The sequence below is a fragment of the Microplitis mediator genome, chromosome 10 (assembly GCF_029852145.1).
Source record: "Microplitis mediator isolate UGA2020A chromosome 10, iyMicMedi2.1, whole genome shotgun sequence".
Lineage (NCBI taxonomy): Eukaryota > Metazoa > Arthropoda > Insecta > Hymenoptera > Braconidae > Microplitis > Microplitis mediator.
The window spans coordinates 1,865,283-1,888,666 of NC_079978.1; the positions used below are offsets into that span (position 1 = coordinate 1,865,283).

General features: G+C 37.1%; 4 protein-coding genes across 6 annotated transcripts in view; 2 read left to right on the forward strand and 2 right to left on the reverse strand.

Moving 5' to 3' along the window:
- The first annotated feature begins 51 nt into the window (after positions 1 to 51).
- On the forward strand, positions 52 to 3,637 carry LOC130676682 (uncharacterized). 2 transcript variants are annotated; one of them, XM_057483102.1, is made up of 7 exons: positions 52 to 1,431; positions 1,511 to 1,636; positions 1,736 to 1,859; positions 2,255 to 2,399; positions 2,793 to 2,982; positions 3,072 to 3,212; positions 3,280 to 3,637. In XM_057483102.1, the coding sequence occupies exons 1-7, from the start codon at positions 1,050 to 1,052 to the stop codon at positions 3,495 to 3,497; spliced, it is 1,326 nt and encodes a 441-aa protein (XP_057339085.1). In that variant the 5' UTR covers positions 52 to 1,049; the 3' UTR covers positions 3,498 to 3,637. The 2 variants fall into 2 exon arrangements, with proteins under 2 accessions (XP_057339085.1, XP_057339086.1); XM_057483103.1 differs by lacking the exon at positions 3,280 to 3,637 and having other exon boundaries at positions 2,793 to 2,941.
- A 2-nt stretch (positions 3,638 to 3,639) lies between these two features.
- On the reverse strand, positions 3,640 to 6,619 carry LOC130676681 (polyribonucleotide nucleotidyltransferase 1, mitochondrial-like). The gene is made up of 3 exons (XM_057483100.1): positions 6,271 to 6,619; positions 5,997 to 6,200; positions 3,640 to 5,901 (listed from the first exon to the last, which is right to left on the reverse strand). The coding sequence occupies exons 2-3, from the start codon at positions 6,140 to 6,142 to the stop codon at positions 4,296 to 4,298; spliced, it is 1,752 nt and encodes a 583-aa protein (XP_057339083.1). The 5' UTR covers positions 6,143 to 6,200; positions 6,271 to 6,619; the 3' UTR covers positions 3,640 to 4,295.
- A 1,130-nt stretch (positions 6,620 to 7,749) lies between these two features.
- LOC130675553 (polyribonucleotide nucleotidyltransferase 1, mitochondrial-like) lies at positions 7,750 to 10,524 on the reverse strand. The gene is made up of 3 exons (XM_057481310.1): positions 10,331 to 10,524; positions 10,057 to 10,260; positions 7,750 to 9,961 (listed from the first exon to the last, which is right to left on the reverse strand). The coding sequence occupies exons 2-3, from the start codon at positions 10,200 to 10,202 to the stop codon at positions 8,356 to 8,358; spliced, it is 1,752 nt and encodes a 583-aa protein (XP_057337293.1). The 5' UTR covers positions 10,203 to 10,260; positions 10,331 to 10,524; the 3' UTR covers positions 7,750 to 8,355.
- A 1,399-nt stretch (positions 10,525 to 11,923) lies between these two features.
- LOC130675366 (transcriptional activator cubitus interruptus-like) overlaps positions 11,924 to 23,384 on the forward strand; it is a 73,139-nt gene continuing 61,678 nt past the window's right edge. Inside the window, exons 1-4 of one of the 2 annotated variants that reach the window (XM_057480987.1) lie at positions 11,924 to 12,256; positions 12,441 to 12,685; positions 12,789 to 13,208; positions 13,341 to 13,506. The gene's annotated coding sequence lies outside the window, so the exon portion shown is untranslated. The remainder of the gene's footprint in view (positions 12,257 to 12,440; positions 12,686 to 12,788; positions 13,209 to 13,340; positions 13,507 to 23,384) is intronic. The other variant, XM_057480989.1, reaches the window with a different exon arrangement.

Consider the following 23,384-nt stretch of genomic DNA (forward strand, 5'->3'; position numbering starts at 1 on the left):
GTTTACCAACTGCTGACTGACGCGATATTTTTGTGTACCTAAAAAAAAACTTAAAAAATGACAATGAGAAAACAGTGGATGGAAATAAATGAGTTGACACGCGCGAAAAAATTTTGCTGCGTATTTTAGTCTATAAATATTCACGTATGATATGGGAACTGATACTCGATATGACGAGCATCGAGTCTGGATTTTATATGACTGGTGACTGATGATAATTTTGTACACAAGTAGAGGATGATTTTTAGTAAAAATATAAGACAAAGGATTTGTAAATCCCCTCTCAGGCGGCCATTTCGAAAGACGTATTTTGGCGCGTGCGCGAAAAATATGAAAAGCAAAGCGGGAATTTTAAATCGTATTGAAAATTTATTCTGTAAAGAATCGCTAGTACACTTAACATTTAACACTTTTTAAAAAATATTAAAAATGAATTTACTTAAAAAAATATTTGATAATTTATTTGAAAAAATTAATTCTCCTGATTGATAATGAATTTCAATCGATTTTAAATAAATGACTGCAGGAAAGAAAATTAATCGTTTAAGCTTAGGCCAAGTGCATTTGAATTATTTTAATTCATATTTTTTATCATGATTTAAAATTTTCCCGCCTATTTGGAATTTTTTTTTAAATTTTAATCTATTGCAGAAAATTTTATTCCGTAGGATTTTTCTTTTTTTTCGTAGGGTAGAATCACGTAATTTACACAGAAAAAAATAATCAGTAGCTGCTGATGATTATTTATTTCCGTGCATTAATGGACACACTGTTTCTTATGTTTTTTAAAAGATAAAGCCAATTTAATCTAATTATCGACAAAATGAAAATTATCATTCAATCGAATATTCGTTAGAGTATTAATAAATGTTCGAGAAAAAATATGACTATTCGACAAAAGTGTTGATATATATTAAACGCTTAGTAAATGTCGATAGTCATTAAATTTTATGCTTATTGTCTGTTCATTTCTCTAACTTGCTAGTCAAATTTAGATTTATAATTAATAATTAATTTATTAATATCTAATCAGAAAGTTTTAAATTAATATGGACGAAATTTTGTTCACACATATATGTGAAGTAATTTTTAAAAATACGAATGATCTGATAATATTAGAAAAACTAAAACGAGTTAATATTCTTTGGAAAAATTCTATCGATAAAATTTTGGAAACATCGGATATATGGAAGAGGGCATGTTTGAATGAAATTCCATCGGAACCGATTCCCTTCATGATTACAAGGTTTTTTCCGATGGTTCATTTCGAAAATTATCATGAACTTGATGACCTAAAAGTTTGGCGTACTGTTTATTTTTCATATAGAAAGTGGAAGATACTCTCGAAACTTCGAGTTTCAGTCGAAGTTTCTTATCAACCTGCTGTTATATCAAATCGTCCTGAAGGAATTTGGGCTTTTGCAAGTAACGGTAAAATGTTAATTATGTTAATAAACTCTTTTGTTAATTTAATAGATTGCCAATATAATAATTGTATCGTATTTTCTAGACAAATACTTTGCTGTTGGAAATAGTCGAGGAATAATTTATCTTTTTGATTTTAATCGATTAAATGAACCTGTGCAAACAATAAATTTTGAAAAAATTATAAAAAATATTAAATTTTGGTCTCCTGGTATATTTTTAATTCTATTTAATAATAACATTGATTTAATGTCTATAATTTATGAAAAAAGCATAATTTTATTTATGTGAATATTTACAATTATTTTAGCTAGTGGCGACTTATTCATAGTTGCACGAATTGAACCTGGAAACATTAAATTTTGGAATGTTTCTGCTATGACAGAAGTTGAGTGTATCAATAGTAATGATGATACTAGGATAGACGTTCTATGGTAAACAAATTTTAATTTTAATTAAGTATGCTCTGTAAAAAATTTTCCAAGTGAACGCGGAGTGAATGATTTCTTATTCATTTAATTTCCTTGAAGTGAAATTCGCTCCGGGGGAAGTTTATTTTGGCATTAAAACGACCAATCGGAGTAGTTGCGGAGTTAAATAAAATCCAATTCACTCGAAAATGACTCCGATAGAGAAAATTTCCCCATTCACGCCGTATGCGGTGATTTTTTTTATCAAGTCCGAAACTCCAAGTGACAGAGTTAACTTGGATTTTAATAAAGTCCGTCTTCACTCCTAATGTACATTCAACTTATTACAGTGTCACTAGATGATATGGATCAATTTTTATTTAATAAACATATTTTCTTTTCGTATCTATACTTTTCAGCACCGGTTCACCAAATATATTATTTACTATAAACAACAGAAGATTATATGAATACAAACATACTACAGATGGTATACGATTATATCGTATAGATAACTTACAATTACCACTTCGAACAGTCACTGGCTCGGTGGAAAACGACAAAGTAAATTTAATGATTAAATATGAATTTTAAAAAAATAACAACCCTGGTGAAAATTTTTCGGACTTTTGTCCGAAAAAGTCTTTAGAACTTTGAAAAAGTCTTTAGAACTCTAGAACTGAGTTTTTCAGACAGAAGTCCGAAAAATTTTCACGAGGGGATTGAAATTTTTTAAGTAGAAAACATCGGGGTAGAATAAGACCCGGGAAGAAATTAAAATATTTATAGTTCGGGACAAACTCATAGTTGGATTATAAAATTTAAAATTATATTTTTTCGAAAAAAAGCTTATGGATTAATCTGTTCTACTTTCACAAAGATCTAAAAATCGTCCGGTCTTATTGTGCCCCGACGTTCCTAATTTAAATATTTTTTTATAAAATAAATTTATTACAGATAATTTATGTATCAACGGATGAAGATTCCGTAACTTTCTATAATTATCGTAATCAAACATCTTATGGAAATCATAATATTATTGAAGAGGACCATCAAATATTTCCTGCTTGGAGTAATAATAATATACATCCATATGATAGTCCCACGTTTGTATTTCTTTCTTCAAATGTTATATTGCAGGCAATAGGTTCAACATAATTTTGTAACAAAAATTTAATAAGTAAAATAATAAATTTTATGATAAAGTGTAATGTCGTAAAACTTTTTTCGTTGTAGCCAAGGAAAACTCGTGTCTCTTGATTTATAATCAACGAACCAACTGGACTATGCATAAACCATTTGAATCCTCCGGTTACAGTAATCTTGTAACTGCTGGCATATTACACGGAAAACTTTTGATTTTGGGCTTCAAAACTGGTATCCAATGTTGAATTTAACATTTTTTTGGCATCAAGTGCAGTTGTTATGTGTTTTTTTTTTACAGGTCATGTACGGATATATACTATAGAAAATATTGAAAGCCTTAAAACTTCTAAATTAGATCTTAATTCAGGAATTGAGTATCTATTGAGTAATGAAGAAATTTTACCAGACATTGTACGGTTGGAAGTCGCTGAAACTCAAGGAAAATTAATTATTTTAGCGAGAACAGCGTTCGTTGTACATTCGATTAATTTTTTTCCTAACAATAATCCTCAGTAAATAATTATTTAAGTATTACATATTCAATTGTAATAACGGCACTAATGAAATTCGAACTCATTCGAGTACTAATTATGACGCTTGTATTGAAATTTCTTAAGAAAATAAAAATAATTCGAAAATACTGGAATATACAAATATATTTTTTGTAATATTTTTTTATTTTTAATTGTTTTCTAGTACATAGCCGTAGTAACGGCCTTTTACACTTTTTGCCTTTATATCGCAACTGCTTTACTTCTCTTTCTGCCTTCATTGTGCGGCTGTGGACCGACTTGTGCTTATACTGTACTGCATCATTACCGTGATGCCCTACAACCTCCCTTGTGCAATGGAGGTGTAGTGGCGTAGGGAAACCACAAAGAAAACCTAGCCAGTACAGTTTCGGTTTGGGTGAAGCTCCAGTGATTCCTCCAGTGAAATTCCCATTTTACCGATCACTGGATCTTCATCCCGCGCCTAACGGTCAGAGACCTTCGTTCGAACCCAACGCGTGGCTAAACGGTCACCCAGCCAAGTAGTGGCCACGCTCAATGCTACTTAACTTCGGTGATCGCCCGAGCCACGCGCGTGCCGAACGGCTGCCTCAGCCGCTAATTGAATCTAGTTATACATAATTATATAAGGCCATTTTTTATATATAATTTTTTTACCCGGATGGGCAAGAACAGACATGAACATACCTGAACATGCCTGATCGGGCATGGTCATTTTTCATGTCTGATCAGGCTTGAAGACTTATGCCTGTTCATGTCTGATCATTTTTTCCCGGGTTACGTCAGTCATGGGCATGTTGACCTAATCAACCCGCGGAGCTGATAGTGTTTCATTCATGATATTTATGATATTTTGATTTGCAGTAATACCGTCAGAGATACATTTCATAACAATCTCTAGTGGAAGACCCAATACTTTTATGTCGGCGTGTATTGCAGTTATTCCGGTTTTCGTTCCAGCGATTTCTAAATTCATGTCACCCATGTAATCCTCTATACCAGTCAAATCCGTAAGGATTCTGTAATCCTTTATGGTATCATTCTCGTCGTATTTAGTAACAAGACCAATAGCGACACCCGCTACTAACTCAGAAATCGGTACTTCAGCATCCAGAAGCGCGAGACTTCCTCCACAAACTGTAGCCATGGAGGAGGATCCATTTGACTCGAGTACTTCACTCGTAAGTCTGAGAGGAATTTCATAATTGTCAGGAATCACTGAACGTAACCCGCGTTCTGCTAGTGCGTCATGTCCCATTTCTTTTACTCCAGACATCCCGATCCCTCCTCCGGTTGCAAGGTCGCTGTCATATTCATCGCTCGTCATCATCAACCACAAGTACTCTTCGTCTTCGCTCTGCAGCGGGTCCGCAGTTACTGAACAACGAACCTGAGTCTGTCCACGTTGGAATAACGCCGACCAATCGCCACGCAGCTCACAGAACCCGACTTTGCACTTTATGTCTTGCAACTCATTCAATTTACGGCCGTCGCATCTCACATTATTTTCAAATATCAATTCGCGAAAAATTTCCCTGGTTATTATATTGAAAGCTTCAGCAACTGCCGGTAAATTAAAATCATCGAAGCTCTTCTTCATCGTCTCCATGACATTGTTCCTCAAATTATTAACCGCGTTGTCTCTGGACACTTTGTCGTGCTTGTAGTCCGTAAAAATATCTCTCAATTTAATTTCCGCCAGGGATCTTATCAAATCCAGGAGATTTTCTTCTATTTTAAGGACCTCTTCAAAAGATTTTTTCGGCTTCCCGTGAGTCTCAGCTAAACTTTTAATAGCCCGAATTATTTCTTGACACTCGCTTACTCCAACCTCTATGGCTTTCTTCAAATCCGCCTCGAGGATCCCGTTGGCATACCCGTCCATCATGACCAGCCGACTCTGATCAGTAGCAGACACAATCAAATTCAGTGAACTCGGCGCCAGTTCCCAGATGGTTGGGTTTATCAAGACCTCATTGTTCGCAAAGCCAACGCGCACCGCAGCCATCGGGCCCTTCCACGGGATGTCCGACAGAGCCAGAGAAGCAGACGCCGCATTGATCGCCAGGACGTCCGGGAGATTATCTACGTCATACGTACAGGTGCTCCTTATCAGTTTCTTGTCATAGCAATAGCCCTTTGGAAACCCTGGACCCACAGTCTGATCAATAAGTCTCTCTGTAGTTATTTCATCTTTATAATCTGGTACCTCGCACAGAAAATTCAGTGGTATCAGACTAGGAGGTCGTACATATATTCCGTAGTTGTCTATCATCGACTCAATCGTGCTCGATGATTGCTGTGTCTTGCACACTGATGTTATCATCACTGATGTCTTGCCTGCTGATACCATCGCGCATCCGTTAGCCATCTTGGCAAATTTTCCCATCGAAATAACCATTTTTTTCCTAGTAATAACAACAATTATTCAATTAAATAATCAATCAAATAGCAGACTTTCATCAGCTTATAACCTAAGTCCCGAGAAAAATATTTTTCTTACCCATTTCCAAGTGATACGTCAACATGAGCAGTACTCCGGTCACTCCCCAGATACCTGACTTGTAATTTTGTCCGACACCTCCCATGATTTGTCAGTAATTTTATTTTGTTACTTAATATCAATCGTAAATTAACCAGATGCGCCATTTAATTTCGTATGTTAAATAAAAATACAGCACGTGCTCGCCGTCCTAAGGCATAAATCCTATAATAAAATTTAGATGAAATATATGTGAGAAAAAGAAAATTGACAAAATATAAATGACAAAAAATACCTGATAAATCAGCGAGTATTAATTCAGTTGATTTAGGTTATGAAATTGAGTAATTACCGAGATGTAGCTTGATTAACAATAAGACTGCGTTGTTATTAAATAACACGTGGTGTTCTATAACAAGTGTTGTAGAATAATGTCTAGTAGAGACGGGCGATACCTATCGATATTTCAACTATCGATGTTTAGGGGGCAGTGGCAGCCGATCGGTTCATGTGCGGCTCGGGGGGCTCCGCCGATCACCAAAGTTAAGCAGCACCGAGTGCGGTTGCTGTTTAGTTTGGCTGGGTGACCGCTTAGCCAGGCATAATGCACCAGAGAAATTCTCTGTGGTTTCCCTTTGCCGCCATGCTCCCACGGCAAAAAGGTGGGGTATAGGGCATCACGTAATGATGCAGTACAGAAGCCCAAGTCGGTCCACAGCCGCATGAAAAAAGAGGAGGGAATAGAAAAAGGTAGAAATCGCGATTAAAGGCAAGAAGTGTAAAAGGCATAAATTTGCTATACACTGTTAACAATAATAAAAAAAAAAAAAAAAAAAAACTATCGATGTTTTTTTTCTTTATTAATTTTTTTCGTAAAAACAATCCTCAGTAAATAATTATTTAAGTATTACACATACAATTGTCATAACGGCATTAATGAAATGCGAACTTATTAGAGTACTAATTATAGCGCTTGTATTGAAATTCCTTAAGAAAATAAAAATAATTCGAATATAGTGGAATATACATATATATTTTTTTGTAGTAATATCAATTACCACAATTCAAAAAATATAAATTAAGATTCAAACTCGAATCTCCGTTGAATCGAAAAAAATTTATCGTAAATTTGAAATTTCTAAAAAGACACGAGTGGTCGCGCCACTTTACTACTTGGTTGGCTTGATGATAATGTAGGTGTCTCGTGATAAATAATGGGGAAAAAAAAATGTCGCCACTGGTATATAAATTTAAATTTTAAGGCGCGGAATTTAAATTTCCCGTATTTTGTTTTTGGGCTTCACAACTGGTATCCAATGTTGAATTTAACATTTTTTTTGCATTAACTGCAGTTGTTAATGTGTGTTTTTTTTTACAGGTCATGTACGGATATATACTATAGAAAATATTGAAAACCTTAAAACTCCTAAATTAGATCTTAATTCAGGAATTGAGTATCTATTGAGTAATGAAGAAATTTTACCAGACATTGCACGGTTGGGAGTCGCTGAAACTCAAGGAAAATTAATTATTTTTGCGGGAACAATGTTCGTTATATTCGATTAATTTTTTTCCTAACAATAATCCTCAGTAAATAATTATTTAAGTATTACATATACAATTCTAATAACGGCACTAATGAAATTCGAACTCATTCGAGTACTAATTATGACGCTTGTATTGAAATTTCTTAAGAAAATAAAAATAATTCGAAGATACTGGAATATACATATATATTTTTTGTAATATTTTTTTAATTTTAATTGTTTTCTAGTACATAGCCGTAGTAACGGCCTTTTACACTTTTTGCCTTTATATCGCAACTGCTTTACTTCTCTTTCTGCCTTCATTGTGCGGCTGTGGCCCGCGACTTGTGCTTATACTGTACTGCATCCTTACCGTGATGCCCTACAACCTCCCTTGTGCAGTGGAGGTGTAGTGGCGTAGGGAAACCACAAAGAAAACCTATAGCCAGTATACTGTATACAGTTTTGGTTTGGGTGAAGCTCCAGTGATCGATAAAACTCCCATTTTACCGATCACTGGATCTTCATCCCGCGCCTAACGGTCAGAGACCTTCGTTCGAACCCAACGCGTGGCTGAACGGTCACTCAGCTAAGTAGTGGCCACGCTCAATGCTACTTAACTTCGGTGATCGCCCGAGCCACGCGCGTGCCGAACGGCTGCCTCAGCCGCTAATTGAATCTAGTAATACATAATTATATAAGGCCATTTTTTATATATAATTTTTTTACCCGGGTGGGCATGAACATGCCTGATCAGGCATGGTCATTTTTCATGTCTGATCAGGCTTGAAGACTTATGCCTGTTCATGTCTGATCATTTTTTCCCGGGTTACGTCAGTCATGGGCATGTTGGCCTAATCAACCCGCGGAGCTGATAATGTTTCATTCATGATATTTATGACATTTTGATTTGCAGTAATACCGTCAGAGATACATTTCATAACAATCTCTAGTGGAAGACCCAATACTTTTATGTCGGCGTGTATTGCAGTTATTCCAGTTTTCGTTCCAGCGATTTCTAAATTCATGTCACCCATGTAGTCTTCGATACCAAGAAGGTCCATAAGAATTCTGTAATCACTTATAGTATCATTATCGTCGTATTTAGTAACAAGACCGATAGCGACACCCGCTGCTAACTCAGAAATCGGTACTTCAGCATCCAGAAGCGCGAGACTTCCTCCACAAACTGTAGCCATGGAGGAGGATCCATTTGACTCAAGTACTTCATTCGTAAGTCTGGCAATATATGGTTCATTTTCAGGAATCACTGCTCGTAACCCGCGTTCTGCTAGTGCGTCATGTCCCATTTCTCTTTCTTCAGAGAACCCGGTCCCTCCTCCGGTTGCAAGGTCGCTGTCATATTCATCGCTCGTCATCATCAACCACAAGTACTCTTCGTCTTCGCTCTGCAGCGGGTCCGCAGTTACTGAACAACGAACCTGAGTCTGTCCACGTTGGAATAACGCCGACCTATCGCCACGCAGCTCACAGAACCCGACTTTGCACTTTATGTCTTGCAACTCATTCAATTTACGGCCGTCGCATCTCACATTATTTTCAAATATCAATTCGCGAAAAATTTCCCTGGTTATTATATTGAAAGCTTCAGCAACTGCCGGTAAATTAAAATCATCGAAGCTCTTCTTCATCGTCTCCATGACATTGTTCCTCAAATTATTAACCGCGTTGTCTCTGGACACTTTGTCGTGCTTGTAGTCCGTAAAAATATCTCTCAATTTAATTTCCGCCAGGGATCTTATCAAATCCAGGAGATTTTCTTCTATTTTAAGGACCTCTTCAAAAGATTTTTTCGGCTTCCCGTGAGTCTCAGCTAAACTTTTAATAGCCCGAATTATTTCTTGACACTCGCTTACTCCAACCTCTATGGCTTTCTTCAAATCCGCCTCGAGGATCCCGTTGGCATACCCGTCCATCATGACCAGCCGACTCTGATCAGTAGCAGACACAATCAAATTCAGTGAACTCGGCGCCAGTTCCCAGATGGTTGGGTTTATCAAGACCTCATTGTTCGCAAAGCCAACGCGCACCGCAGCCATCGGGCCCTTCCACGGGATGTCCGACAGAGCCAGAGAAGCAGACGCCGCATTGATCGCCAGGACGTCCGGGAGATTTTTTTCGTCATACGTACAGGTGTTCCTTATCAGTTTCTTGTCATAGCAATAGCCCTTTGGAAACCCTGGACCCACAGTCTGATCAATAAGTCTCTCTGTAGTTATTTCATCTTTAGAATCTGGTACCTCGCACAGAAAATTCAGTGGTATCAGATGAGGAGGTCGTACATATATTCCGTAGTTGTCTATCATCGACTCAATCGTGCTCGATGATGGCTGTGTCTTGCACACTGATGTTACCATCACTGATGTCTCGCCTGCTGATACCATCGCGCATCCGTTAGCCATCTTGGCAAATTTTCCCATCGAAATAACCATTTTTTTCCTAGTAATAACAACAATTATTCAATTAAATAATCAATCAAATAGCAGACATTTATCAGCTTATAACCGAAGTCCCAAGAAAAATATTTTTCTTACCCATTTCCAAGTGATACGTCAGCTTGAGCAGTACTCCGGTCACTCCCCAGGTACCTGACTTGTAATTTTGTCCGACACCTCCCATGATTTGTCAGTAATTTTATTTTGTTACTTAATATCAATCGTAAATTAACCAGATGCGCCATTTAATTTCGTATGTTAAATAAAAATACAGCACGTGCTCGCCGTCCTAAGGCATAAATCCTATAATAAAATTTAGATGAAATATATGTGAGAAAGAGAAAATTGACAAAATATAAATGACAAAAAATACCTGATAAATCAGCGAGTATTAATTCAGTTGATTTAGGTTATGAAATTGAGTAATTACCGAGATGTAGCTTGATTAACAATGAGACTGCGTTGTTATTAAATAACACGTGGTGTTCTATAACAAGTGTTGTAGAATAATGTCTAGTAGAGACGGGCGATACCTATCGATATTTCAACTATCGATGTTTAGGGGGCAGTGGCAGCCGATCGGTTCATGTGCGGCTCGGGGGGCTCGGCCGATCACCAAAGTTAAGCAGCACCGAGCGCGGTTGCTGTTTAGTTTGGCTGGGTGACCGCTTAGCCAGGCATAATGCACCAGAGAAATTCTCTGTGGTTTCCCTTTGCCGCTATACTCCCACGGCAAAAAGCTGGGGTATAGGGCATCACGTAATGATGCAGTACAGAAGCACAAGTCGGTCCACAGCCGCATGAAAAAAGAGGAGGGAATAGAAAAAGGTAGAAATTGCGATTAAAGGCAAGAAGTGTAAAAGGCATAAATTTGCTATACACTGTTAACAATAATAAAAAAAAAAAAAAAAAACTATCGATGTTTTTTTTCTTTATTAATTTTTTTCCTAAAAACAATCCTCAGTAAATAATTATTTAAGTATTACACATACAATTGTCATAACGGCATTAATGAAATGCGAACTTATTAGAGTACTAATTATGGCGCTTGTATTGAAATTTCTTAAGAAAATAAAAATAATTCGAATATAGTGGAATATACATATATATTTTTTTGTAGTAATATCAATTACCACAATTCAAAAAATATAAATTAAGATTCAAACTCGAATCTCCGTTGTATCGAAAAAAATTTATCGTAAATTTGAAATTTCTAAAAAGACGCGAGTGGTCGCGCCACTTTACTACTTGGTGGACTTGATGATAATGTAAGTGTCTCGTGATAAATAATGGAGAAAAAAAAATGTCGCCACTGGTATATAAATTTAAATTTTAAGGCGCGGAATTTAAATTTCCCTTCAATGTTAACAAAAAAAAAATGATTTCAAAATCCATATCAAAAATTTTTTACAATTTTCGAATGAATACTTTTGTAATTTGATTATAAAATCAAAAAATCGTCAGAGTCTGCTATTTTCAGTCTCATTATTAATTTAATTTATTGGGAACGCTCATTACCGACTTATGATAATCTGAATTTTTGAAATTGCCGCCATTACTACGGCCGACATTTTTGTTGTCTCATTTTGTGGCAGTCGGGATTCAGCTCCGTCATGATCATGAGTTACTACAGGTTTTAATTGATTAATTAAGCGACGATATTACAAATTAAATGTTCCAACAAATAAATTTAGTGTCGAAACTCATAAAATATAAAAGTATTTTTACGTAAGTAAGGAATTTATTTAAATAATTAATCTATATATTAATTAAAATGAACTGCCGATTATCAAGTGTTTTTAATTGTTCTATTTTTAACTAAAAAATAAGCGATTTGAACAAAATTCCAATGAAATAAATTTAATTTGAATGAAAATTATTCAGCGCTGAGCAAAAAATAATGCCTGCAAAGTGTACGGAAGCTGACTCCATCTTCAAGGCAAACTTTCTCGTCCTTACAATCCGCGTTGTAGCGACCTCTTGCTGGAGTCTTTCGGTACTTAAACTCCCACCGGAGTTCCGGAGGCCCAGCCCATCGGAGCGAGGACTTTCTCTGGTGGGGACTCACTCGAGGAGAAGTGGTCCAGCATACGAGCGGAGGAGAGTCGACCGTGAAATTAAAACATGATGAGGGCTCTAGATTGAGACACGAGACGCTGAGAAGGAGAAAAGATCGCGAGGGAGAAGACTAAGAGCGAGGGCAGTCGATTGAACCGAGACGAGAAGGATTTCAAGGACGCATTCATCGATAATTTTGTCGGTGCTTGAGAATAAACGAAACAAAATTAGTTTTAGCAACGTAAGTATAATATCTTTATACACCATGAAGATTTAATGTACCAACAAAAAAAACGTAATGATTTAATTGATTAATTAATTAAATGATTTAATTCAAAAAGTTGCGGGAAGAAAAATTGATTATATGTAAAAATAATAAAAAAAGAATTAATTTTATTGCAAATTTTTATCCCTCGACACACTAGATGACGATAAAGAACAGCCAGACGAGGAGAGAAAAATTTCTAGACCCTCATCTCGAATTTCTTGTACTCGAGGAACCCCTGTGGTGTTTAGGACACCCGTGGGCACCTTTCGCCCCACGTCTCAGCCTGTTCTCATTCACGGAACTAGTTGATAATCCTCGGAAGGATTGCCACGCGCGAACGCGGCCAAAAGGTTCACCCTCACAGCCCAATAATTCTGATCCTAAGCCACACATTTATCCCACGTACGTTTTTACATACACACACTCATAACTTCTAACAAAATTTCATCAAGTGAGAATTTTTTGCGCTTCCCGTTGTCTGATTCTTATTTATTTTATTAAATAGAACGCTCATGATCAAGTAGCCGAAGAATTCGTGAACATCGGGCCTGGAATCGGTCTGACCGAGAGACTCTTCCGGACGATGGACCCAATTGACAGACCCGAAAAGCCCTTCTCTATTCGAGAAGAGCATGAGGACGCATGCGAGCGTGAATAAGGGCTCTTTATGTATCACATACCATGGGATAAATTGTCCAGAAGTTTCCGTAGGCCGGCTCGCTTTGTAGGATTATGAGCCCGACTACGAGGAACGGGAACGAGCAACCACCAACAGCAATGGCTACCAGTTACAAATCACTGGGTACCAGTTACCAGTTGGCAGTTGCCACCTCGGTTGATCTCTGCTGGCCTCAATCCACTTGATCAATGTCTCCATGCCGTTCTCGTTAGTTTTTTATTGCTGCATTCATTCGAAAATATTATCGTAAGTGGAACTTAAATATTAATCAACTCAAAACTTTATTTTTTGCTACATCACTCCCTTTTTCTCTCCACTAAATTCAAAACTATTTATTTAATAATTTATTAACACACTTTTTGTTATTTGTTTTTTTAGATCCATAAATTTAAAGAAATAACATGCGGAATTGACGGGTGAATTTTTATTTGATAGACCAGGACCACGTCCAATTAACAAGACCCTCGTGTTTGTCAACAGTTGACTTTGAATTTTGACACTGATGGAAAACCTGGATAATTACCCTGTAAAATCATGATGTCAGGTATGTAATACATGTATAAGCGTATATATTTATGTGCATGGAGGTTAAACGGTTGGAAACTCATAAATGCCAACATATCCTTCGTGCTAAGATTTTCTGTGAAATCCTTTTCACGCATTTGGTTCCACGGCAATACTACAGGCTTTCGATACTCGATCCTCGGACATGAGAATTAAAACCCCAAACGAATTGCTGCGAATAAGGAGCAAAACAAGGAAAGAAACTTACTACAAGTATTTATAATATATGTAGTGTAAAAAAAGATGTCTGGTGTAGAGTGTAAAGCTAGGGCAATAGATTACAGCTCTCTTCTCCTCTTTTGAAGAAACCTTACAAAAGTTTCTGGCCATTATGCGGCGATTCATTCCTGCCACTGGACCTTTAACAATAGCCGACTTTAAGGCATTGTACGCGGGTGATTCGGAACAGGCTCTCTTTTTTCTCCATTTACATTTTTTATTTTTCTTACACCAGTTCTCAGCACTCTCTCTACATCCTTATTCACTGGCAGCTTCTGGCCTCCATTTCATCCCACTGGATTTGTAGCTCCTAGTGGACTTGATATTCAGCCTAGTCCGTTAGCAAGCTGGTACATAAAAATAAACCTGGTAAGGTTTTTTCTAAAATATATATTTTACTGAGACTCATCTCGAAATTTCGGTAAACCTCAGTCCTGTATATAGAAAAGCCCCATTCTTCTCTCCGTCTCCGTCTCCATCTCCATCCCCATCCTGCAGTATAGAGCCGATGTCTTCATTAGCCACATAGCGATGAGCATAAAGTCAAGCTTGTCGAAAGTCAGGGATTCCTAGCGGGTGGCTGCAACTCCAGCTACGCAATTTTCGTAGAATAAGCCGACAAGAATCTGGTTTTAGTTTGTCTCTGGTATCGTCCGAAAGCCGCTCATGCCTCTACTTGGGATTATCCGACATTCGGGAATAAACTTTTGGCAATAAAAAAAAGAGATGTTAAAAAAAATAAGCATAAAGAAGATTTTAAATAGGCGGTTTAACTTAAGAATTTCTCACATCCATTCTCAGTAAATCCCTTGTGATATATGTATTTATTAAAATTCGTATTATAACTTCTTTGTGGATTCCGATGATATTTCTGTTGATACGAGCCAGATAATAATGTGTTGATGAGATGCCCGAAGAAAAATATTAAAAAAATATAAAATAAAATAATATTTAGCTAGGAAAGAAAAATACAATAATAGTAAATATTAAAATAAAATAGATAAATACATAAATGTCAAAGTTATACTCGTAAAATCTATATAGAAGTACATTAAGAAGATCCGAGTGATTTACCTGCTTGTCATGGGTCCGGATCAGGCTTCTCTACGTTCGCATCTGTGTACTCAACAGTAGGAACACTCTTGACTAGTCGGCGACAAAAGCAACGCGTTTATTATCCACCTGGACAACGACTAGACGCAGCGCTGTCGACTTTGAGGCTTCGTCTATACCGGAGACCAACTCATTGACAAACCGACAATAGGACCACCGCGAACAAGATCGATAGGCTGTAACACCCAGTTCTTAACTTGCCCAACAATGTTCGTCCTTCTTTTTTTTTTTTTTTTTTTATTGTTGTTACAACTTCCTGGCACCTCGTTTTTTTCCATTATTACAATGAATTTTCGACAATGTACCAACAAACTAGATCCTATATACTTCTAACAAATGAAAAAATACTGAAATGATCTTGAAAGAAGCTAACGACTGACAAGATCTCTCTTTCTCTGTATCTGGTTCTTTTCGGATGGTTGTCGTTCACGTTAAATAATTCTATAGATTGCCAATATTTAAAAAAGTATTAGCAAAAAATAATAAGGATTACATTGTGCTGGTGAAATAACTTTTAAAAGGATCATTAAAACCTGATGTTTATCATCATCATCATCAGGAACATCTATACAACATCCGTACTATAAATATTTGTATCTAAATATTTTTTACGTGTTAAATTAAAGTGTTTAACTATTATATTTATTTCACGGCGGCTGATTGGTCTTCTGGTCATTAATTTTATGATTAACTGGCGTGTATACCAACCTGGTGGGTACACGAGCATCAAGTGGCATATATTTGTTATGTGGGACCGGGATTTAAGAAGTTTTGGGTGGGAAAAAAAAGTAATAAAATAAAATTTCTAAGGTGATAGATGAAGATGATTGTAACTGGAAACTGGTTGGTTGTATTTGGTATGAAAGAGAGAACCGATATACAGAGAATTGTATTTCGGTTGACCGCGCGAGTGGAAATAACAAGGAATTATAGTCCACGCCTATTTATCTTCCTCTTGAGAATGTCATTATTATTTATAATTTAATATAATATATATATTTATAGGTATTTGGTTTTTAATATGTAGACAGCATGAGGTGGTTAAATATCTGGAGGAATTGATGCTGCGCAACGACGTTATTAACTAAAAAAGATATAAAACGTGTAAAAGCGTGACTATCGGTTTCACATCAGATGTTTGTATTTTATTTACTTACGGTAATAAAATGCGACACGCGGTGATTGCAGCATTGTCGGTGGCCGTTGTCGCTGGGAATTGACCGAGAAATCGAACTTGTGCCTCTGTACGACGCAGTCTTGCTGGCAGGTACACTACTGCATGTTGCTGGATTGATTTTCATGGTATCGTTAAGTCTTGCTGCGTAAGTGTAACTGCAAGTGCAATGGTATTGTGTAATTTATATATATAGATATAACATGATGTATGAAAAAGTTTGTGGACGGCTGTGTACATCCGTGAAGGACTCGATTCTCGTTTGCGTTGGGACGATAATCTCGTTGGTCCCACGGCCAGGATGTGGTACGTCACCGGGTCCGGCAATTCGCCACAGCGGCTGGAGCAGGTTCAAGATGCGGCACTGACTTGCACTCGCAGTTCGTACCGTAGACCAATCGTCTGTGAGTGTAATTAGCGCCACTACGGTTCTTTGTCGACAATAACAAACTCTTATTCTTGTTGTTGTTGTTGTTATTATTATTGTTATTATTGTTGGTGTAGTTCTTCTTCTTTTTCTCCTTTGGTGAGTAGTGGTAAGTTGTCGCAGTGGGATGTTGTACAGCAAATTTAGCGATATACACGCCGTCATAAGAAATCAACGGCGATGTAATGACGTTTGTTAAGGCTTAAGCCAACGAAAAATCGTCGGCATTGTGTCTTTTGAAATCCTTTTTAAATTTAAATTTACCGGTTGCTTGTTGCCGATTGTTACCTTTTTAGGGTTCTGTTGAATTTTTTAGTTTCGCTCTTTTTAAAATTTTTTTATTTTATTGTATATTATTATTATTGGTGCTGTTGTTGTTATTATATATGCGTTTTTAAAGGCATCTTATTAGTTCCTCCTGGCCCGGTTTTGGCGTTTGTGAATTTTGATAATTAAGTTTTAAGAATGAGAGTTAATTAAGAGATAAAAATGGCGGGTGTTGGTAAGCTTTTTGTACCGTGATTTGTTACGGATCGCCCCGTAAAAAAATAAAAAATAAACGAAGGTTTATTGTATATTGGATAGGTATAGGGTACAGAAGAAAAGAGACGGTCAAGAGTCAGGTAAAAGTGATTTTCGATCGTCAGCAGCACAATAAAATACTCAATACCGCAATGAAATACGATTCTCACTGTGGCAAATTTTAAGTTGCATCAACCAATTGAATTTATTGCAACACATGCACATAAACGTATTAGCGTATTTCTCAACACTTGAGGGATATCATGACAGAGGAAGCTAAAGGCAACCGGAGATTAATCAATTTTAGTTTTTCTTGCCAAGCGGAAACGTCGGGGGGTTGAGTAAATACGGAACAAAAGCAGCTGGATGACTTGCGTGGTTCTCGCGATTTAGATGCCTTGGGATAAATATCTCAGTCTTAGTCTTGGTCTTGCTCTTGATTTCCTTCTTCTTCTTCTTGGTCTTGGTCTCAGTCTTATGGTCATCGTCGTCTTGAGGCGTGTAGAGTAAAAAAACAGGGAAAACAATGTGAAGCAGCATCAGCACCAGTAACAGCAGCAGCAGCAGCAGATACTCCTTGGGATGAAGAAACAAAACCCCAAGAACAAGAAGAGTATATAGAAGTCTACTGCTGTTCTCTGATGCTCTCCTCTTATTCTCTCATCCCATTCCACTTTACCAACACCGGCAAGTCGGCAAGTCGTAAACGTTTTCGTTCTTTCGTCGTTATGTTATATTCTCGAGTAAAGTAAGAGAGATCAGAGAAACGTAACTGCTCTCCAGACTACTCAACTGCTTTTCTCTCTGCTCAGTATATGGGATGATTTTACTTGGCTGTACAGCAAACCAAACCATCCTGTCCCATCTTCTCTCACTCTCGAGAGTCAAGAGTAAAGAACTACTTCATACCAACCGACAAAAACATACTTTTAACATGTGCCGTGGGGGAAAAATTCACTTCGGCATTCCAATCTTTATTGTACGTTGTTTCAAATGTAACAATAACGTTTCTTTATTATATCTCTTATTCTCGAGCTTACTTTTCGCAGTAAAAATACCAGATACACTTTTAAGGCAGTTATATTATGTACTCATACTTACACTCTTGCGTGCCTTTTTTTTTATTTTAAAAAACAATTTGTAGAGTTTTACAGCTCGGTACAATACGTGTCTGAATTTATGTAATAATTTAAAAACTATTTTACAAAATTAAATAATTACATTATTACGATAAATAAATCATTCATTTTTTCGTTTAAGCCATCAGTGGAATCTTTCGGTTTCCATTTAAGGTTATCTCGGCGCTTGAAGGCAGAAAGTTCAGCTTAGAGTATCGGTATTTAGTATTTTTCGTCGGGCGTGAATCCAAGTGCGAATTTGCGTCCTCGCTAATTCGCTCCGCCGCGTCCCTTACGAGAAATCTTGGGCTTATCTGGCAGAGATCTCGTTCCGAGGAGCCGTCGAGCTCCAATGTACAGCTCCCGACACCTACTACTCGCCGTGGTAAAGTCCCTGAGTAGAGAAGTGAAGAAGGAAGAGACTAAGACTGTACATACATACAGTGGAGGATACAGCAGCATCGGCAGCAACACCGGCATCACACACTTATACATCACACGAAATGGTGAACAGCATCTCGCTGGACAGGGGACCGAGATGAAGCAAGAACCGGGTGAAACTCACTTGGCTTTTGGTGTCTTGGTTGGATAAAGTCCAGTACAGGCTGCAGGATGGAGTTCTTGGCCAGCAAGTTGAGACCACAGAGGGATCGTGCCGATCGCCAGTGAAGATAAGGCAAGCTTGTAACCCTCGACTGGCTGCAGCTATTTCTCTGTGTCTTCGGAGCCTCCAGAGCACACCAGATAGCTATATATGTATATAAGAAAATATGCGTGTATGTGTTTTTATATATAAAAGAGTCGACTTGAGTTTAAAGTCGTAGCAGCCACTATTCTACTACTACTCTTCGGCAGGTAGTCTTGTAATTCATCGTGACTATGGAACCACGATCCCTGGCAATCTTTTTTAGCCTACACCCCCGTCGTTTTCTTTTGCGTTTGAAAAAAAAAAATTTCTTCATCTTTTTTTAGTTTAAATTTTTTTAACTTGTTGAGATCTTGGCTTCTAAATCTAAATTCTAAAGACTGGAACGGAGTGTGTAGTAGTCTATGTAATAGAAAAGTATAGGCACTGATGAGGAATCTCGTTATCGCGATTACCGCGACCGTCTCTACAGCATTTTTTCAGGCATTTTTTTTCTTCATCTTAAAATCAAAGATCGGAGAGACAGAGAGAGTAAAAAATATGAGGAGAAAACACAAGAGGGAATCTGTATACGGTTCACTGTCTCATTTAGTTAGCTGGTTATTTTTTTTATTTTATTTAAAAGATTGATAAAGTGACATGAAGAATTTTTCTACGAATTACAACTTTTTCCGAAACGTTTGAGATGAGACGTGATAATACAATTTACTGCTTAACACTCACTATGAATTTCTAGTTTATAGTGAATAGAGAAGATGTTTTTTTCTCGTATTTTTTTTATTTTCGGTGTTTTAAAGGCCCAGAGCTCGAGGTTTTTCGAGAAATCAACAGACTTGTGAAATCTTTTACACAAAAGATTAAATAGCTGACTACTTTATTATATATATGGGTTTTATACATATATATTATAAGATTATAACCGTAGAATGTGTAGGTCAATCAGTTTGCGTAGCTTTGTTATAAACAATGATTTCCGGTAGTTTGCCGTGCCCAGAAATAAAAATAGTGGGTAAAATCGTCTAATAATGATAAAGTGCCACAAACGATTTTCACGCTGTTCACCTGTCGTTTTCTCAGATTTCCGAATGCCCACTTTTTTGAAACATATATAGATACGCATACGTGTATATCTGTATCTGTATACGTCGTTAATATTTTTTTTCTTTGTTGTCTCGAAAATTGATGGCTAAATTTTGTTGTTAAACCGACAAAGAATTTCCGAGGAGAGAAACAAGAGTGACGCGTAACTAATCTACAGGATCTGAAAAATGGTCGATAATTACTGTGAAGTTAAGGCAACAAGTCAACCTTGTAATTTTTCACTGTGATCTCGTCTCATCTTCTCTTACCTTTTGTGTTAAAATGCTCACTATACCAATACAACTCATAAATTCATGATGACTTCTAACTATTACCTTTCTTCAACCTTTTTACCTCAATTTTCATTCGCTCATTCATTTTTTCCGAGTATTTTACTTAAATTTTTAACGGAAAAAATTTTTGGGATACTAATTTACCTAACACGTGCCTTTATTTTCAGTTTTGTAAAATGTATTTTATTTTTTTTCGACGTGTTGTCTCTATCTGCGCTAATGAGCGCAGAGGGTCCGAAAAATTTAAATCAGAAAAGGGCCATGTCGGCAGCAATTTTCTTAAATGCTAATTTTATCTGCGTTAGCAAATTTGAAACAAAAAAAAAATATTTAGTCATCATTGACCACCTGATTGACTTCTGCAACCCAAAAATAGCAGATTTCCAAATTAATATTATGATCCTGAAGTTAGCAGACAATTTAAATTTTTTGGATTTTCGTAATTCAATAAATCAATTGTAAAAAAATAAACTAAAAATATGCTCATGTAGAAAATTTTAAAAACTACAGGCGCAATTTTTCCAAATATTTTTTTTTTATCTTCTATCGTCTAAAAAAAAATCCAAAAATTATTAGACGTCTGCTAACTTCAGTATCATATTAATATTTGGTGAAATAAATAAACCCCTGCATTTACAGTGTAAAAAAAATCTAGACTTAATCAAAAATATAAATTTGATTAAAGAAAATTTCTAATTGAATTTGGAAAAATTATTCTTCAATGAAATTTCAAAAATTGATTGATGAATTTCCGCGTTTTTCACAGAAAATTATTTGGCATCGACAAAAAATTGCTAGGTATGTCAAAAAACTTATAATTCATTTGACTATCGTACAAAGTGTCTCGCATGTCGTTCATGAACTCGCGCATTTGGCGGCATAAGGAGGAGGGTCGTCAGATATCGCCGATCGAGGGACGCCTAGGCCCGTTTCCGCCGGCATTAATAATACGATATAGACGAGCAGAGGAGAGAATAAAGTTGTGTTAGAGTTAAGTCTTAAGCTTTAGCAGAACTGCTGTCATCCTCCCACCATAATCTGCTTGTTTTCGTGTGCACAGACGGTAACACATCCATATACACCTACACTCTTATTCTCCAGTCAACATACACACGAGGGGATAATATACACGTATATATTACACGCGAACACGGCAATCAGGCCCTAGGACGTCTCTATATTCCCCTTATTTCAGGCACGTCGGTATTCTCGACCATGATTAGAGGACGTATATAACGCGCGCGGCGGCCAAAAAGCCGGCTACGGCAACAGCAAATCAGACTCTCAGCCATGTTGAGAGTGTAGGATTGAGTAGAATAAAATAAAATAAAGTAGAAGAAGTATAATATAAAGAAGTCGAGACACAGCAATGCCTCTACCAAAGGGTATTGAGATGGAGCTAGTGAAAGAGTTTCTGTCGTATACACTACACAGGAATTAATGCTACCGCTGTTAAACTTCTCGCTGCGAATACCTGGGGGTCCGTTAAACGTTATAAATAATTCCCAACGTTCAAATATATATATATGTACACTGAAATATATAAGCAACGTTAATTAAGATTCGATGGATTTAATTTATTATTTTTGTGTAGGCGTCAAAGGGATATCTATAAATTCTACAAGAATATGTAAAAAGTTAAAAATATAAATAAATTTAGATACACATAACATGTATATTTCCAAAGACACCAAATGTCCATTGAATAATCAACTGTGGATTAAGTCTCTTGATCTACCGTTTATATCTATTTGGATAAAAAAAAATTATTTATATACATAGAGATGTAGCAATAGGTGTCCCACTGTTAACTTTGAATATATAAATATAAATATATATTTATTTATGTGTGTGTGTGTGTGTGAGATAAGGTATTTTCTCAAATTAACTCAATCAGCTCATTTAGCCAAGTGGAAAACGAGTTTCGCGAATGTGAAACGAACGGTACCGAGGCGTCTGGGACTACTCTAAAGCGAAAACCGGGATTAATTGAGTCATTAGTTACGAGTGTGCGCGCGGGCTTAAACCCGGAGCATATATAGTAATACTCATTCTCACATACGTATATACATGTGAATATCGCGTCATAAGACAAAAGCAGCAGGGTGCAGATTGTACAGTAAATGTATAAGAATAATATACATATATAAGAGTGTATAGAGTGTGTAGAGAGTAGAGAGTAATATAAGATCCCAAGGATTGGAGAAATGGGTCTTGGAGTTGTCCGAAGTTTGCAGTTTGGTGATGTCTTCTCCCGTCGAGCCCTCACCTCTCCGTCTCTCAGGAGGTCTTCGCGTGGGGGCGAGGCCACCATGTTCCTTCAGGATCACCGCGTCTCACTTGGCTCTATCCCTGGTGCTTTCACGTTCTCTCGCTTTCGGCTCGCTGGCGCGCGAGTATCGGCCACCTTGGGGCGCCTCCGGGTGGCGAACGGACCAACCTGTCTGCCTCGCGCCACCTCCATCCCTTCCATGTCTTCTCCATGGGCACCACAAAAGCCCTTTCTTCTCTTTTGATCCTCTTCTAACTCTCTCGCTCTCGTTCGTCTTCTCAAACTCTTGCCCCCTTTACCTTTATTCACTCCCCTCAACGGAGAATTGCTCTTGCAGTATTTTTATTCGCATTTCCACTCCTGAGGCTCCACTCCACCTTCCCCAGATATCCATAGTCACATAACTCTTACTCTCTCCCAAACTCCTGCACTCTCACTACACACACTAGTGTAAAGTGTACGTAGCAATGTAATGTAATTCTGGTATAGTATGATTCTGATGCTGCACGCAGACTGTACACACGATTCTTCCCGTTAACGATATCGTTAACCAACCGATACTTTTCTCGGGACCGGATCAATTTGATGGCATAAACTTATACTTGTTTACTTTTCGACGTGCGGTATTTTAAGGGGCTCTATATATATATCAAAAGATGTGTTGGAGTTGGACTCATGTATATCGCGATTAAACGTCCGTGATATGTGCAAACACCAACAAAAACTATACAAATAAATATAAATACACACGATATATATTTATATAGTTGGTTGGTTGGCTGGTTTATTATTATTAGCATCAGTAGAGTGTGACGATGAAGTAAATGGACAACACAAGGGAGAGGTGTTGAAGTGTGTCTCTCAAATGGTATATCTGAGGCGTCTCTATTAAGACCATCGTTACGCGTTGATGAGTGGGAAAGGCGTGTCGACCCAGACGATTAACGAGACTCTGTTTTCTACAATACTCGAATCTTCACTTTACTCTACAGTC